The following is a 12,535-nucleotide window of genomic DNA, read 5'->3' as shown; positions in this document are numbered from 1 at the left end:
ATCTCTCAGTTCTCAAGTAGCAGAATGGGGTAGTCAAAAGAAACCAGTCCTGTGAATTTCGCCACATACCACTTCACATCCTGCGTCTTGAGGGGGAGCTGAGAGCACATATATGAACCCCTGGATTTTCTGTGGTCTGTTTGTGACCAGAATCCTTGACAGCTACATCTTCCCTGCTGCTATTCTTGCACCTTTCCCAACTTCAGCTTCATCTGCATCCCTGAAGAACTTCTGGAACAATCCAGTGGCTTGCTTTGAAGCTTAAAGAGCTCTTTCCACCTTCACTGCAGCTTTGATATTCATTATTTACTCTTTTGACATGTGTTTCCTGTAAACTCTGCCATCCAGAGCTGGCTTCTTTGCATGAAGTAAAGGCAACATCATCTGTAGCTGCTTCGTTCCAGAGAAATGCCATCTCGGAGCCCTGCTGCCTGCAGCTGCCTCTTGTGGCTTTGGGGCCGCTCAGGTCTCACACTCGAGGGCTTAAGGTGGTCATTGCAGCAATCAGCAAGGGAGAGAGCCTCGAAAAAACACCCAGGTGTGCTGCTCTTACTCCTGCTTGTGCTCCTGTGGCATCCCCGTCGCCACCGAGCCTGGTCCTGGCTGTGAGGCACTGGGTGTGCCTGGGGAACGGGAATCTCCCTGCCCTGGACAAATGAGGCAGCAGCACCAGAAGGCTGCAGACGGAGAGCAGAGGAGTGATTTGCCCCTGCTCGTGTGGGGAAGGCTGTGACAGGCTCAGCAGTGAGAGAGGGGGACTCAGTTCTCAGTAAGAGGGATGGTCCTGCTCTAGTCCAGAGGAGCTGGATTTGCCATCAGAATTTCCAGACCTCTGGGAGATGCAGGACCAGGACCTCTCTGGAGACCAGCTCCTGCACCTCAGCCTAAACAATAAACCTCCTGCACTAAACAATAAGGGACAATTATTGCTACCTCGTGTAGGTCTAACAAAGTTTGTTCTGAGCAACCCTCACCCAAATCTCGCAAGGAAGGAATCTCTTACTCCTGTTTGCCAGTCGGATGTCGGCAGAGTAAAGAAATGACCGAGTGCATCTTGGCAACCCCTGAAGGCAAAGAGCGACAGGCTGGGAGCCCCCAGCCCACCCAGCTGTCCCACAGCTCCACCCCACACTCCTTCCTGGCTGTTTTTGCGGGACAGCAGCCCCAACAGGTGGGAAAGGACCCTCTCCCGGCTGCATCTCGCCGACAGCTCAGCCCCGCGGGGCCTGACGCCTTGCGTAATTTAACAATAATTACCCACTCTTTCTTTTTTTAGACAAACACCCCAACGGTTGTGCACGGGAAGGAAAAAAAAAAAAAAAAAAAAAAAAAAGAAGAGGCGAGCATTAAGAGAAATCAAACGCCTTGTTACGCAGAGGGGGAGCGAGAGCTCCTCGCACCAGCTGACGATGCTCGCTCCCCGGCAGCAGCGCGGCTCCGGCAGATGCGCGGGTGCCTCTCGGCGCTCCCCCCCGCCGGCGCTCAGCCCCGGGGGTGCGGGGGAGGCCGGCCCCTGCGCGGGGAGGCAGGAGCCGCTGCCAGCCCCTCCCCGCCGCCGACCGGAGAAGAGATGCCCAAGTTTGCGGAGCGCGGCGGGCGGCGCGGAGCGCGGGGCCGAGCGGGCGGCGGCGGCGGGGCCGGAGCGCGGCGCAGCGGGCAGCGGGGGGGCCCCGTCGCCGCCCCCGGGCCGGCCCCGCGCTGAGCCCCGCCGGGCGGGCGCACGGCCGCCGCCGCCCCCCGGGCCGCCGCTCGCCTCGCAGAGATGCCCCGCACGGTGCTGCTGCTCTGCCTGGCCCTCGGGCCGGTCCTGCGCGCCAGGTGAGTGTCCCCCCGCCCCCCGCCATCCCTCGCGATGTCTCCTCCCTGCCTCAGTTTACCCGTCGGGGCAATGGGAGGGGAGGGGGTTGCAGTCGCAGCGCCTCTCCCCACGCTCGCCGCGCCGGCTCCAGCGGGGGTTTGGCACCTCCGTGCCCCCAGCTGTTCCTTCCAGCGGGTCCCGTCGCGGCAGCACCGAGTGCCTGCGTGTCCTCTGCACCCCGGGCTCCCCCTCGGCATGCCGAAATCGGGAGGACATCCCGTTTTCCACCTCGCCATCACCCCGCTGGCTAATCCTGCCGAGGGCAGAGCCTCTTTCCGGGGGTGCCCGGAGCAGGAACAGAGAGAGCCCGACATCTCCGGGGAGCTCCATCCATCACCGGGGCACTTCAACGTGGAGTCAGGCTGGGTGGGAAGGAGCTTACATCCCCTTCCCTGTACTCCATCCCTTCGAGCCCCGAAGCCCCCGCAGGGCATGTAGCCTGGAGGCGGGAGGGCAACGCGGGCTCCTGCCCTGCCCTGCTCCACAGGTTGGCCGCAGGTCTCGGCTGTGGGTGGCCGATGCCAGCCCGGTGCCGGGCCGGTGCCAGCCCGGTGCCCCGGCGAGGAGGCAGGGCGGGCAGGTGGCAGTGCTTTCCCAGGGCCAGCCGTTCGTAGCGCTTTTCTGTAAACAGCGATGAAAGGGCCCACGCACAAGGGGGTTTCAAGTTTCTTTTTCCCTTTTTTTTTTTTTTCCTACAATTCCTAGCCCTACTGATGAGTTTAATGGCTAGATGGGGAAAGAACATGTTGTCAGCAGATTGTTACCCCCAGGGCTTGGGGGAAGAGGGATTTTACTGGCTGAAGCTAATTGGCAGAATAAGCCGCCTTAAAGCCGATCAAATCCCATTACAGATGCAGTCAGGGACAAGGAGCATGAATCCTGCTACTAATGGTCTGCCCTGCCAGTGCTTCTCGACCCCGGGGGTGGGCACAAAGTCCATCCCTGCCATGGTCCTGTATGACTTGGCCTCCCCAGTGTCGAGGAGCAAGAGCTGCCCCACTGCTCGTACCCTGGCACCAAACTGCCCGGGAGGAGACCCGTGCAGGTGCCAGGGGGCATTGGAGGGCTGAGAGGGGGATGGATCCGTGGTGGTCCCAGTTCCTGTGCCCCACCGTCCCTGCTGTGCATTGCCACGAGCCCTGCATTTCGAGAGGGTGAGTTGTGAGCTGCAAGATCACACGGAGGAGCAATTAAATCATATATTCACATACCCTTGAGCAGGAATGTTCACCCCATAGCTGGCCCAGCCTCTCTTCTGCCCAGTGCCTAAGTTTGCCTCTACCCTGAGCCTTGCTTTGCCAGGAGCAGTGTCTGTGGATTTTGGGGGGCGGGCATGATGGAGTGGGAGAGGAATCCTGCGAGAGGACAAAAAGAGCAAGTTATATCAGGGTTTTGCTCTGCATTCACTGCATTTTTCCTGGATGCAGTTGTGGAGGGTGAATCTCCTCTTCCCTATTGCTCATGGTAGGTGCTGGGGTGAGGAGCTCTGCTCATGTGAACAGAGCTGTGTATGTTTGCTCTTCTCCCATACAAGCAGCAAGACCCTTCCCTTCCTCTGGTGCTGGAGCAGGCTGGATGCTTTTTGCCAGGTGATTCAGCACTCCCCAGATGGTACCCCCAGCACAGAGGCTCATGCACCAGCGTTTCCCAGGGCACTGCCTGGGCTGGGACCAGGGCAGCCAACTCTGAGCCCTGAAGGCAAGATCCCTGCACAGCATCACACCAGATGCTGGGCTTGGCAGGTGGGTGAAACAATGCAGACTGGACCACTGGGGCTTCATGGAGTGTGTTGTCAGAGCTAGGAACACGTGAAATGGGTAGGGGGAGTTTAGAGCCCCCTATCCTTAAATCCTCTGCCCGCTTCTAATTCAGAGTCATCTGCCTCAACACCCCTATGCCTGAAACCCTAGGAGGCATTGGGATGGGTGACAAGAAGGACACATTAGCATGTGTTAATTAGAATTGACCACAGTGCTTTTCAACCAACGGAAATGTTGTTCTTGCATTTTGCTGCTCTCTTTTCCTGGGGAGCAGGGAAGGCTTTCAGCTGTGTTTGCAGCAGGGCTGGATACAGCCCGGGAATCTGCATCTGAGCCGGGAGGTTCCTGCTGCAGGGCCACCACCAGCTCGTGAATAATAGTGGGTGTGCATCCCAGTCAAGCACCAGCAGCTGCCCCAGCAGGCAAGGAGCAGAAGTGTCTTCAAGGGCTCGTGGCACATGTTGCTCTTCCCCTCGTCCTGCCAAAGGAACACCTTGTCAGACAGCTTGGGCACTGGGGGAGGGAGCCAGCCACCAGCTCTTCAGGTGACTTTCCCCAGCAGTGTGTTTGGAAGCCTCAGCCAAACAGGTGTCTGCTTGAGTAAAAGGGAATGAGGGAGCGAGGCACGGCTCTGCCCTGCTGTAATGCCATGGGTTGCCCAGGGAGAATTGTCCAATCTCATCCGTACACGTGAGCACATCTGAAAGGACACCTCCCTGCCGTGCCAGCCTCCTGCTCGGGGCACCAGCAGGGGCTGCCATGGCCCCAACTCCTCTGTCAAGACCAGGGATTTCCTTGCAACGCCCCCAGTTCTATGCTACTGTCACCCTCCTGCCCACACTGTGGCTGTGTCCCAGCCCCATGGTCCTGCTCTGAGGAGGGTGTTCTGATGTCTCAATAAGCAGAGGTGAGGAAACACGGCTCTGCCTTTTCCCCTGACTGCACAGACACATATGAAAACTGGCTGTCCCCTGTCACCAAGCCAGTTGCTTGGTGCCTGGAGATGGAGCTGCCCGGCCACCAAATGTTCACAGCACCTGGGCATCTCTGCAGGCCTCCAGTGTGACATTTCCATTAGCAGCTGGCGGGGGGATGCACATGTCACCTTAATACCTCTCCTCTGCCACAGATCTTGGGCTCTTCCCTTCTCAGTTTAAAGTGGGGCCACCAAGAAGAGAGACTGGGGAGGAGGCAATGGCTTGGATAGGGTGGCATAAGAGTTACACTCTTGACCAGCAAAGGCTGATGTGTGTCTGTGTGTGCACAGGCACTCAGGAAAAGCATATTTTCTCCAGCAAAAGCTGGTTTGCTTATGCTAAGATGGCTTAGTACGGTTTAGTTGACTAGGATTAGCTGCACTAGCAAAAGGCATATTTTTGGTAGTGTCCCTGCATCAGGGATGTAACTCTCTGGAAATGCTACCCCACGCCTTGGTGTGTTAATCAGTGACACTAAATGAGGGGAAACCAGAAGTCTGAGAGCAGGGGTATGCTCAGCCCCCAGAGGGATGTTTCAAGACTCTGCTGTAGCCTTACAGTTTCTCAGAGGACCAGGATTTTTGGCAGGGCAGGAGCATGCACAGAGTTCAGTGCTGGCACATGACTTCAAGTAAGGTCAAAGGAACACGGAGAAAACGTTTCTAGTGTAGCAGTTCCCACTTTGCCAGAGGCAGCTCCATCATCCAAAGCTCTGGCAGCAAGGGAAAGCAGTTCGGATTTTGCTTTCCCTTGCCCTGAGCTGCGCTGCGGGCACATGCCCCTCTTTGTCCCCGGCAGGAGCGGGGCCAGCCCCCGATTTCAGCCCTGTGCCACTCTGGGGTGGGCTCAGGGTGGTCCCCCGTGCCTCCTGCAGCTGCTGGGTGGTGCAGAGCTCCCTGCTCGCCAGCGCTTCGGAGGCAGCGCCGCGGCGATAGCCCGGCGAGCCGGCGCTGCTCGGGTGGGGAAGCGCATCCTGACAGCGCTGCTTAACACTCCTGAAGCACGGCGAGGAAGCGCAGCGCGATCAGACAGCAAACAATGAGCTGATGTACCAACACCTAATGCGCGGCGGCAGGCAGGCAGGCAGCCCTCGGCAGGGGACGCGTCCGAGACATGCGGAGATGCCGAGAGTTTCAAAGCGATCGTGAAAGCGAGTTTCGTCTGCGGTTTTGAAAGAGGAGCATCTGATAAATCGGCCGCAACGTGTCAATGTAATGCTCGGCCCGGCCGTGGCTCCCCAGGCGCTGGAGGGAGATGCGTGTCCGTGGTGCCCGATTGCGCCTCGGAGCTGCGAGGCTCCAGCTGGGAAGTGTCAACACGGTGGCAGCTCCCGCTGCGAGACCCTCCCTGTCGCTGGAGCAGGTGACACGCTGGCACGGCAGACGTCGAGGGGGCTGTGCCGGCAGTGGGAGCATCCTCTCCCGCATATGGCTGTGTCATTCCGGGGACAGCCTTGTGAATGAGCTGCCCAGAGCAGTGGCAGGTGGTAAGAATTTCCCGGGTGACCGTGTGGACCTAATCTAATTAGACGGTTTAGGAAGACTCCCTTTAGGAAAAGGGAGAAGTGAGAAAGGTTTAGAGAGGGCACATTTGAAAGGCAGTGAGAGAAGCTGTTGCTAAGTGGATCATGTCCAAAGGAGGATGAATACGAGCTTTCCTTGCCTGGCTTGGAACTGGGAGATTGGGAAGATGGGACCTCTTTAAACGGGAGCTCACACCACAGGCTGGGCAGGAAGGGTTGCTGAGTGCAGGGAATGGGTTGTGGCAGATCTTGGCCTCGAGGCAGAGGAGTTTGCATAAGGCATTAATTTCCAGGGATCTGTGCAGGGCAGATGGCTGGGTTCCTGGCATGCCAGACTTGCACCATGCCTGCATGGTAGGTTAGGACCTGTTTTCTCTGAAATCCATTTATTGCAAATGTCTTGCTCCCCAAAACCACTATTTTGTCACTGTCTCTTTCCTCAGAGAAAGCGTGCTTCAGGTGTCAGCAGCAGGCAGAGTACTGGAGGTATTTGAGGTTAACAGGAAGCTCTGGCAGCAGGAGCTGCTGGGTGGGATGAGTAGGAAGGCAGGGAAAGCAGGGACTGGCTCCCACACCTTGGGGATGAGCTGTGTGTCTCCAAGGGGAGCTAAGGAGGAGGTGGAGCACTCCATGCTAGTCTTTCCCACTGGTGGCAAGGTCTCTACATGTCAGGTGAGTTGTGTCTTCTTAGCAGTGTGGCTGAGAGGAGCTCCCCGAGCTCCTTGTGCTCTGCCTTTTATCCGTGCTGCATCCTCTTCCTTTGGTATCTCTGAAACACAGCAGTGCCCCTGCTCCCAGGGAGTGCCAGAGAGCTGCCACAACCACATCCCTGCCCTTTGTCTCTCCTCTCCAGGTGTGAGAGCACAGAGGAATATGATTACGATTACCTCAGCATCAATAAAACCTGGGTCCTCACCCCCAAGGCACAGGAGACTGATGCCACACAGATCCTCAACTCGCTGCTCAAGAACTATGACAACAAGCTGAGGCCTGACATTGGCAGTAAGTGTCCCCTGAACCTCCTTGTGGCCACCCTGGCCATGCCCTGGCCATGTCTTGCATTTTGCATGCTTTTGTTGCCACACTCATCCCAGAAGTTCCCCTTGTCTTCATCCCTCTGCAAATGCTCCTGGCCCTGGCTGATGGTACTGATGGTGTTTTCTTGTCTTTCCAGTCAAGCCCACGTTCATTGATGTGGATATCTACGTGAACAGCATCGGGCCCGTGTCTGTCATCCAGATGGTGAGTGCTGGCGTGGCTGCAGGCTCACAGTGTCCCCCCCCCGGGCCAGGGGCTGGTCCAGAGCTGTGGCAGGTTGTGTCATGCTGGCTAGACGCGGTGTGAAGGTGGTGTTGGCATGAGAGGTCTTCTTTCCCTTGGTGAGAGGTGCTGTGACCTGCTGGGAGCTGGAAAATCCTGAGCACCACCCCTGGTTGGGAACAAGGTCCTCCAGTGCCCTGGGTGAGCCCAGGAGTGGGATGATGCTGCTGCTCTTTGGTCTCTGCTGGCAATGGGTGACAGAAACTTCTGCCTGATGGCTTTGTCCTCTCCTCCCTGGGAAGTGTGTGAGCACTGGGATACCTAGGGCAAGGTGGGACCAGGGCAGTGTGTTCCAGGAGGACTGGGAGAGGCACCTGAGGATGTTTCCATGAAAGTGAAATGTGGTTGTCCAGGCCTGGCCTGTGGTGCTGAGCAAGGGGAAAGCAGGGGAGCCTCTGGTCCAACATCTCCATAGCATAGAACCTTAGAGAGATGCCACCAGGACTGTGATTTCTCCTCATGGTTCAGGAACCAGCAGTACCTAGCTGTACCAAGAGCTGTGAAAACACTTAACAGAGAGACTCTTTGATCCGGAGAGCAACTGTTGACTATTTAATTAAACTTCCATTATTATTATTATTATTATTATTATTATTATTATTATTATTATTATTATTATTATTATTATTATTATTTTCCCTTCAAAGTCATCTTTTTCCATTTTCTAGCAAGGAACAAACATGACTGCTGTCAGGTTTTGAAAGACCTCCAGTCCACTGGGCAGTGAGGTGGAGGGGACAAAGGCAAGGTACAGCTGGGACAATTTGGCTTTTCTTGTTTCTCTCAATGCAAAACAGAGCAGGAACAAAACCAGCCCCCTTAAACTGAAAAAAAAAAAAAAAACCTCCCAAGTGATGGACACATTATTTTTAGTTTCCAAAGTACAAAATTTCCAAGGAACAAACCCCTCTGGGGATGGAGGGATGGGGCAGTAGCTGTAGCACCGGTTCCACTCCGAGGAGTATTTTGAAGCAGCCCTTCTGGCCAGCCACCACCGAGGATGTGCCCCCAAGCAGCTCCTGCTCACGAGCCACCAGATGGGCACCCACCAGAGCACTTGCTCTCACGATGAGGGCACCATCAGGAGGCCCAGCAGGGACAGCCTCGAGGCTCAGATTTTCCTTGCATTGCTCCAGTGTGCCAGGTCTCCAGGAGAATCACACAGCCCAAGCTGCCAAGCTGTGTGGATGTCAGCCCTGGCTGCCAGCATGTGCCAGGAGCTCCTGCAGCCCGTGGGGCTGTGTGGCCGTGGGGCAAAAGTGACACAAGAGCAGCAGGGCAGGGGCTGGGTGGGCTCACCCCTCTAGGCACCCCTGTGCCTGCAGGTAGAGCACAAGGGTCACGTTACAGCTGGCTGTTCTACCTGCTTTGCACTGCCCAAAGATGTGCCAAGAAACCCACACAGAACCCAGAGCACTCCTCACCCTTCTCTTTCCCTCTCATCCATTTTCCTCACCCTTTTCCAGCCCTGCTGGAAGCTCTGCTCCCCTCGCTGTCACGGGAGCACTGCAGAACCATGCAGGTGGTAGCAGCAGAGTGGTTTCTAAAATCCAGTCTGCTTCCAGAGTTCATCTTTCCTCCCAAACAGGGATACTGCTGCTAGGCTGGTTTCCTAAGAAACACAGCTTATGCCATGGTGATGGGGATGTGAGAATGTACGTACGTCCATCCCAGTCTTTCAGGATTTTGGATCTGCTGGGTTAACACCAGCCATAAATGGCTGCAGGTACAGGAGCTTCCAGCACATTCAGTATCTCTGGTATTTTGGGGAAAACAAGATGCCAGGCAGTGACAACAGCCACCCCCACCAAGGGGAATAGCTGTTGTGTGAACTCAGCCCTTACTAGAGACCAGGAAATCATGTGGGAGAGCTCAACCCATGTGTTTAGTTCTTCCTAAGAGTCAGCAGAAGCTTTTCCTCTTCATGAATAAGGGCTCTACAAGTGCACAGGACCCCTGGGGTAGCTGGCACTTGGAATTGTCAGCACTGCAGGGCTCTCCTGGGCAAACTGCTGCCCTGGGGCTGATCCACCCATCTGCAGCCTTCCCACCTGAGGAGGTGATTGCTCTTTGTGGGAATGGCACAGCCAGAAACTGCTCAGTGTGGACAATTTTGAGGGGTTTTGTTGCATCAGTCACAACTGACTGTGCTGTCCCTCTGAAGTGCCTTGGTGCTGCCAGTCCAGGGGTCCCTGAGGGGTCCCAGCAGTCTCCTGTGATCTTGAGACACCTCTGTAGGACATCCCAACTCGACTCTCTAGGGATATCTCTCCTTCCTTGTTCCCTTAGGTAACTTCTTAACCTTGAACCTGTGATGCCCTTGAACTTTGAAACCTTTTCCCATGAGATTGAGGTGATATTAAAGGTACTGAGGGCAGCTAGACCCAGGTGTCAAAGCCTCAGATTTCTGCTATCTGTACTCTGAATATTTCCCCCTGCTCATGGGAGAGGCTTCATCCTGCTACGTGGTCTCCTGAAGCAAGAGGAAAGGGCAGTGACAAAGCCACAGTGTCACCTCTAGACTTGGCTTCTTCACCCAGTTGTTTTGTGTTTTGTGTTTGTTTGCTTTTCCATGCTGATGCAGTGAATTAAGTCATTCTGTGGGTCATGCCAGCCCCTGGCAGGCTGGCATCAAACATATGATAGATGGTCTTTGCTGGGGACACGTCATTCCTACTCTGTCCCTGTTGATAGAGCTTCTCCCAGCTTGAGAACCTCTGCCCTCTCCCAGCTGCCAGGCCCATCCCACATGCCTCATCTTGCCTTTTTCCCATACACAACCTGAGGAAATGCACATTTCCAAGGGAAGGGAGCTAGAATTTGTCTCAGAGCTAGATCTCTCTTGAGCCCATGGTGACATTTCACTCTGCCAGAGACAGAGAGGCTTGTGTAGGCTGGAAGGTCCACTGGAGGGGAAATGTCCCATTGATCTCTTTTAGGTGCATTGCCATGACAGCGACTTACGTAAATATTTCTCTCTCACATAGGCTGGGTAGAAGACAAAAAACCAAGTTCTGCTTCTAAGAGATACAGCAGCATTACTGTGGCTGTTAGCTTGGACCACTGTGGCCTATAAATCTGCAGCTGAAGGCTACAGGATAGCCTGACATGCTGCTGGAGTAGAAGGCTCCAACTTCAGCAATCTGGTTTAAATACTGGTCTCCTGTAATCCCCTGCTCTCCCTCAAAGGGTTAATACTCATGGCAGTCTTCATCCTGCTGGTGCTGTCAGGGATTGGAAGCTGGCCCTGTGTAGCCACTGCCCAGCCTCCAAATGATAAATCATGTCAGGATACAAAACTGATTCCGGTCCTTAAAAATGAATAGGTGATTTGAAAATGCCCTGTGCTGGGTGTGAATTCTGCGTCTCTCTCATCAATCACTTGTCATAAATAACATTAACATTCAGGAGCCAGCAGAAGGTGGGCAGGTTTGGAGCGGGAGGAAATGTAAAGTGATTTCCTGATCTCTTTCATACACCAGAATGGCAGTCTTGTCTCCCGTTGAGGTGGCTGAGCAGATTTTATTCTCTCTTCCCTGGGGAAAGGACCCTCTGTGCTCTCCAAGCAAAATGTGGCAGTGACCAGAAACAGAGCTAGAAGATGTTTCAATGATAAGAAGTGGGAGGGGGAAAAGTGGGACCATCAGGTCCCACAGCTCTTTACTCCAATCACTGCATGGACTGGGATTCCCTCCCCAGCCCCAAGAATTTTTGGGTGGGATTGGGGCACTGGGCACTCCTCAGTGTGGTGGGAAGCTGTGTTTGCACCATCAGGGGAAGGATGTCCTGGGCTCTGTCTGCCAGCAGCCCCTGGAGCCAAGTGAGTTCTCAGCCATAGTGCTGCAGCTTCCCAAGCTGTGCTGTGGAGCTGGATGCCCAATTAGATTCCCATTAACACAGTGTTGAGATGTCCCTGGCTTATCAGAAGCTCAGCCTGATGCAAAGACCCACCTTTGTTCTCCAAGCATGTTTGTGGGAAGAGGTGCCAGGGAGGGCTGTGGCAGCGTGGAGCCAGGGAGGAGACTTGGAGTTCAAATTTTTTGCTGACTGGTTGTTTGCTGGAGGGATTTGCTCCTGGTTTTGTTTTGTAATGGCTTTATTGCTATAGATTATAGCTTTAACTGGTGTCAAGGGCACCTAGAGCTCTGGATCACCTTCCTTTGGGGATACTTAACTCTCAGGAAATGATGCTGTAGAAGTAAAGCAGGTGCCAGCTACTGGGACTGAGCTGGCAGTCCTGAGGATGTCCCTGAAGCGTCCATGGGGGACAGGATGGCTGAGAGGGGGAGAAGTGCTTCTATTCTGAGCTTGGGGGATGGAGCAAGTCTTGCCCAGAGCTTCTCAGATTCCTCCCAGAGGCCAGAGCTGAATGTCCTTTTCTTCCTTTCTTACACAAAACCAGGCATGAGGCTCAAGGAGAGCATGGTCCAGACACTGTGGTACCCTCCTGGCAAAGGTGAATGGAGACTTTTCCATCATCCAGGGACCTGCCTTGGTTACCTGCTTCAGGTGTCTGGCACTGCAGTAAGGGCTAATTTGCTGAGGACTCCTGTGTTTGTCATGTGTGAGGAGTTGTCTTTTTGTGCCAAATTTTATATCAAAACAGAACGACAGCTCCTCTGCTAGTGTTGTTCGCCACTTCCATCTCATTACTTAATGATAATAAAGATGGAAAGAACAAAATTGGCCTCCACCATTCACCAGGGGCCAGATTCTGCTGTCTCGGTAGTGCCTGCGATTTCCAGCGGGGTATCTGAGCTCCTATCTCAATTTTTACAGCTAATTGTTTTCTTATGTCTGCCTGTGAGTGGGGGGCTGGAACCTGAAGAGGGTCATATGTCCAAATAGAAGTGTTGGCTATTCCCCCCTTGCCTCTCTAGGAAGGAGATGCTGCACGCTATTAAATTCATAATGCTCTGCTTGGCTACATTAGTTACCATGCAACACACTCACGAAATTGAGGGTGAAAAACATATTTTCCCACATCTGGAGTACTGCAGAAAGCATTGAAGAGATTTGCACATAGGGTGCATTTGTGGAAAAACTGTGAAAAAGGGGGAGGGAGGGAAGAGGGAAATGTTTATTCGTTATCAGCTGA

The 12,535-nt window shown here is 54.5% G+C and overlaps 1 protein-coding gene across 1 annotated transcript in view; it reads left to right on the top strand.

Annotated features, from left to right (window-relative positions):
- The first annotated feature begins 1,728 nt into the window (after nt 1–1,728).
- Nucleotides 1,729–12,535, top strand: part of LOC106853777 (gamma-aminobutyric acid type A receptor subunit epsilon) — a 34,476-nt gene continuing 23,669 nt past the window's right edge. Inside the window, exons 1-3 of the mRNA XM_014877239.2 lie at nt 1,729–1,818; nt 6,971–7,119; nt 7,292–7,359. Of these exons, the coding sequence (XP_014732725.1) occupies nt 1,763–1,818; nt 6,971–7,119; nt 7,292–7,359 (273 nt within the window). The 5' untranslated portion in view covers nt 1,729–1,762. The remainder of the gene's footprint in view (nt 1,819–6,970; nt 7,120–7,291; nt 7,360–12,535) is intronic.

The sequence above is a fragment of the Sturnus vulgaris genome, chromosome 14, assembly GCF_052056855.1.
Source record: "Sturnus vulgaris isolate bStuVul1 chromosome 14, bStuVul1.hap1, whole genome shotgun sequence".
Classification (NCBI taxonomy): Eukaryota; Metazoa; Chordata; class Aves; order Passeriformes; family Sturnidae; genus Sturnus; species Sturnus vulgaris.
Note: the sequence above shows the minus strand (reverse complement) of the source record. Positions and strands in the feature narration are given on the sequence as shown.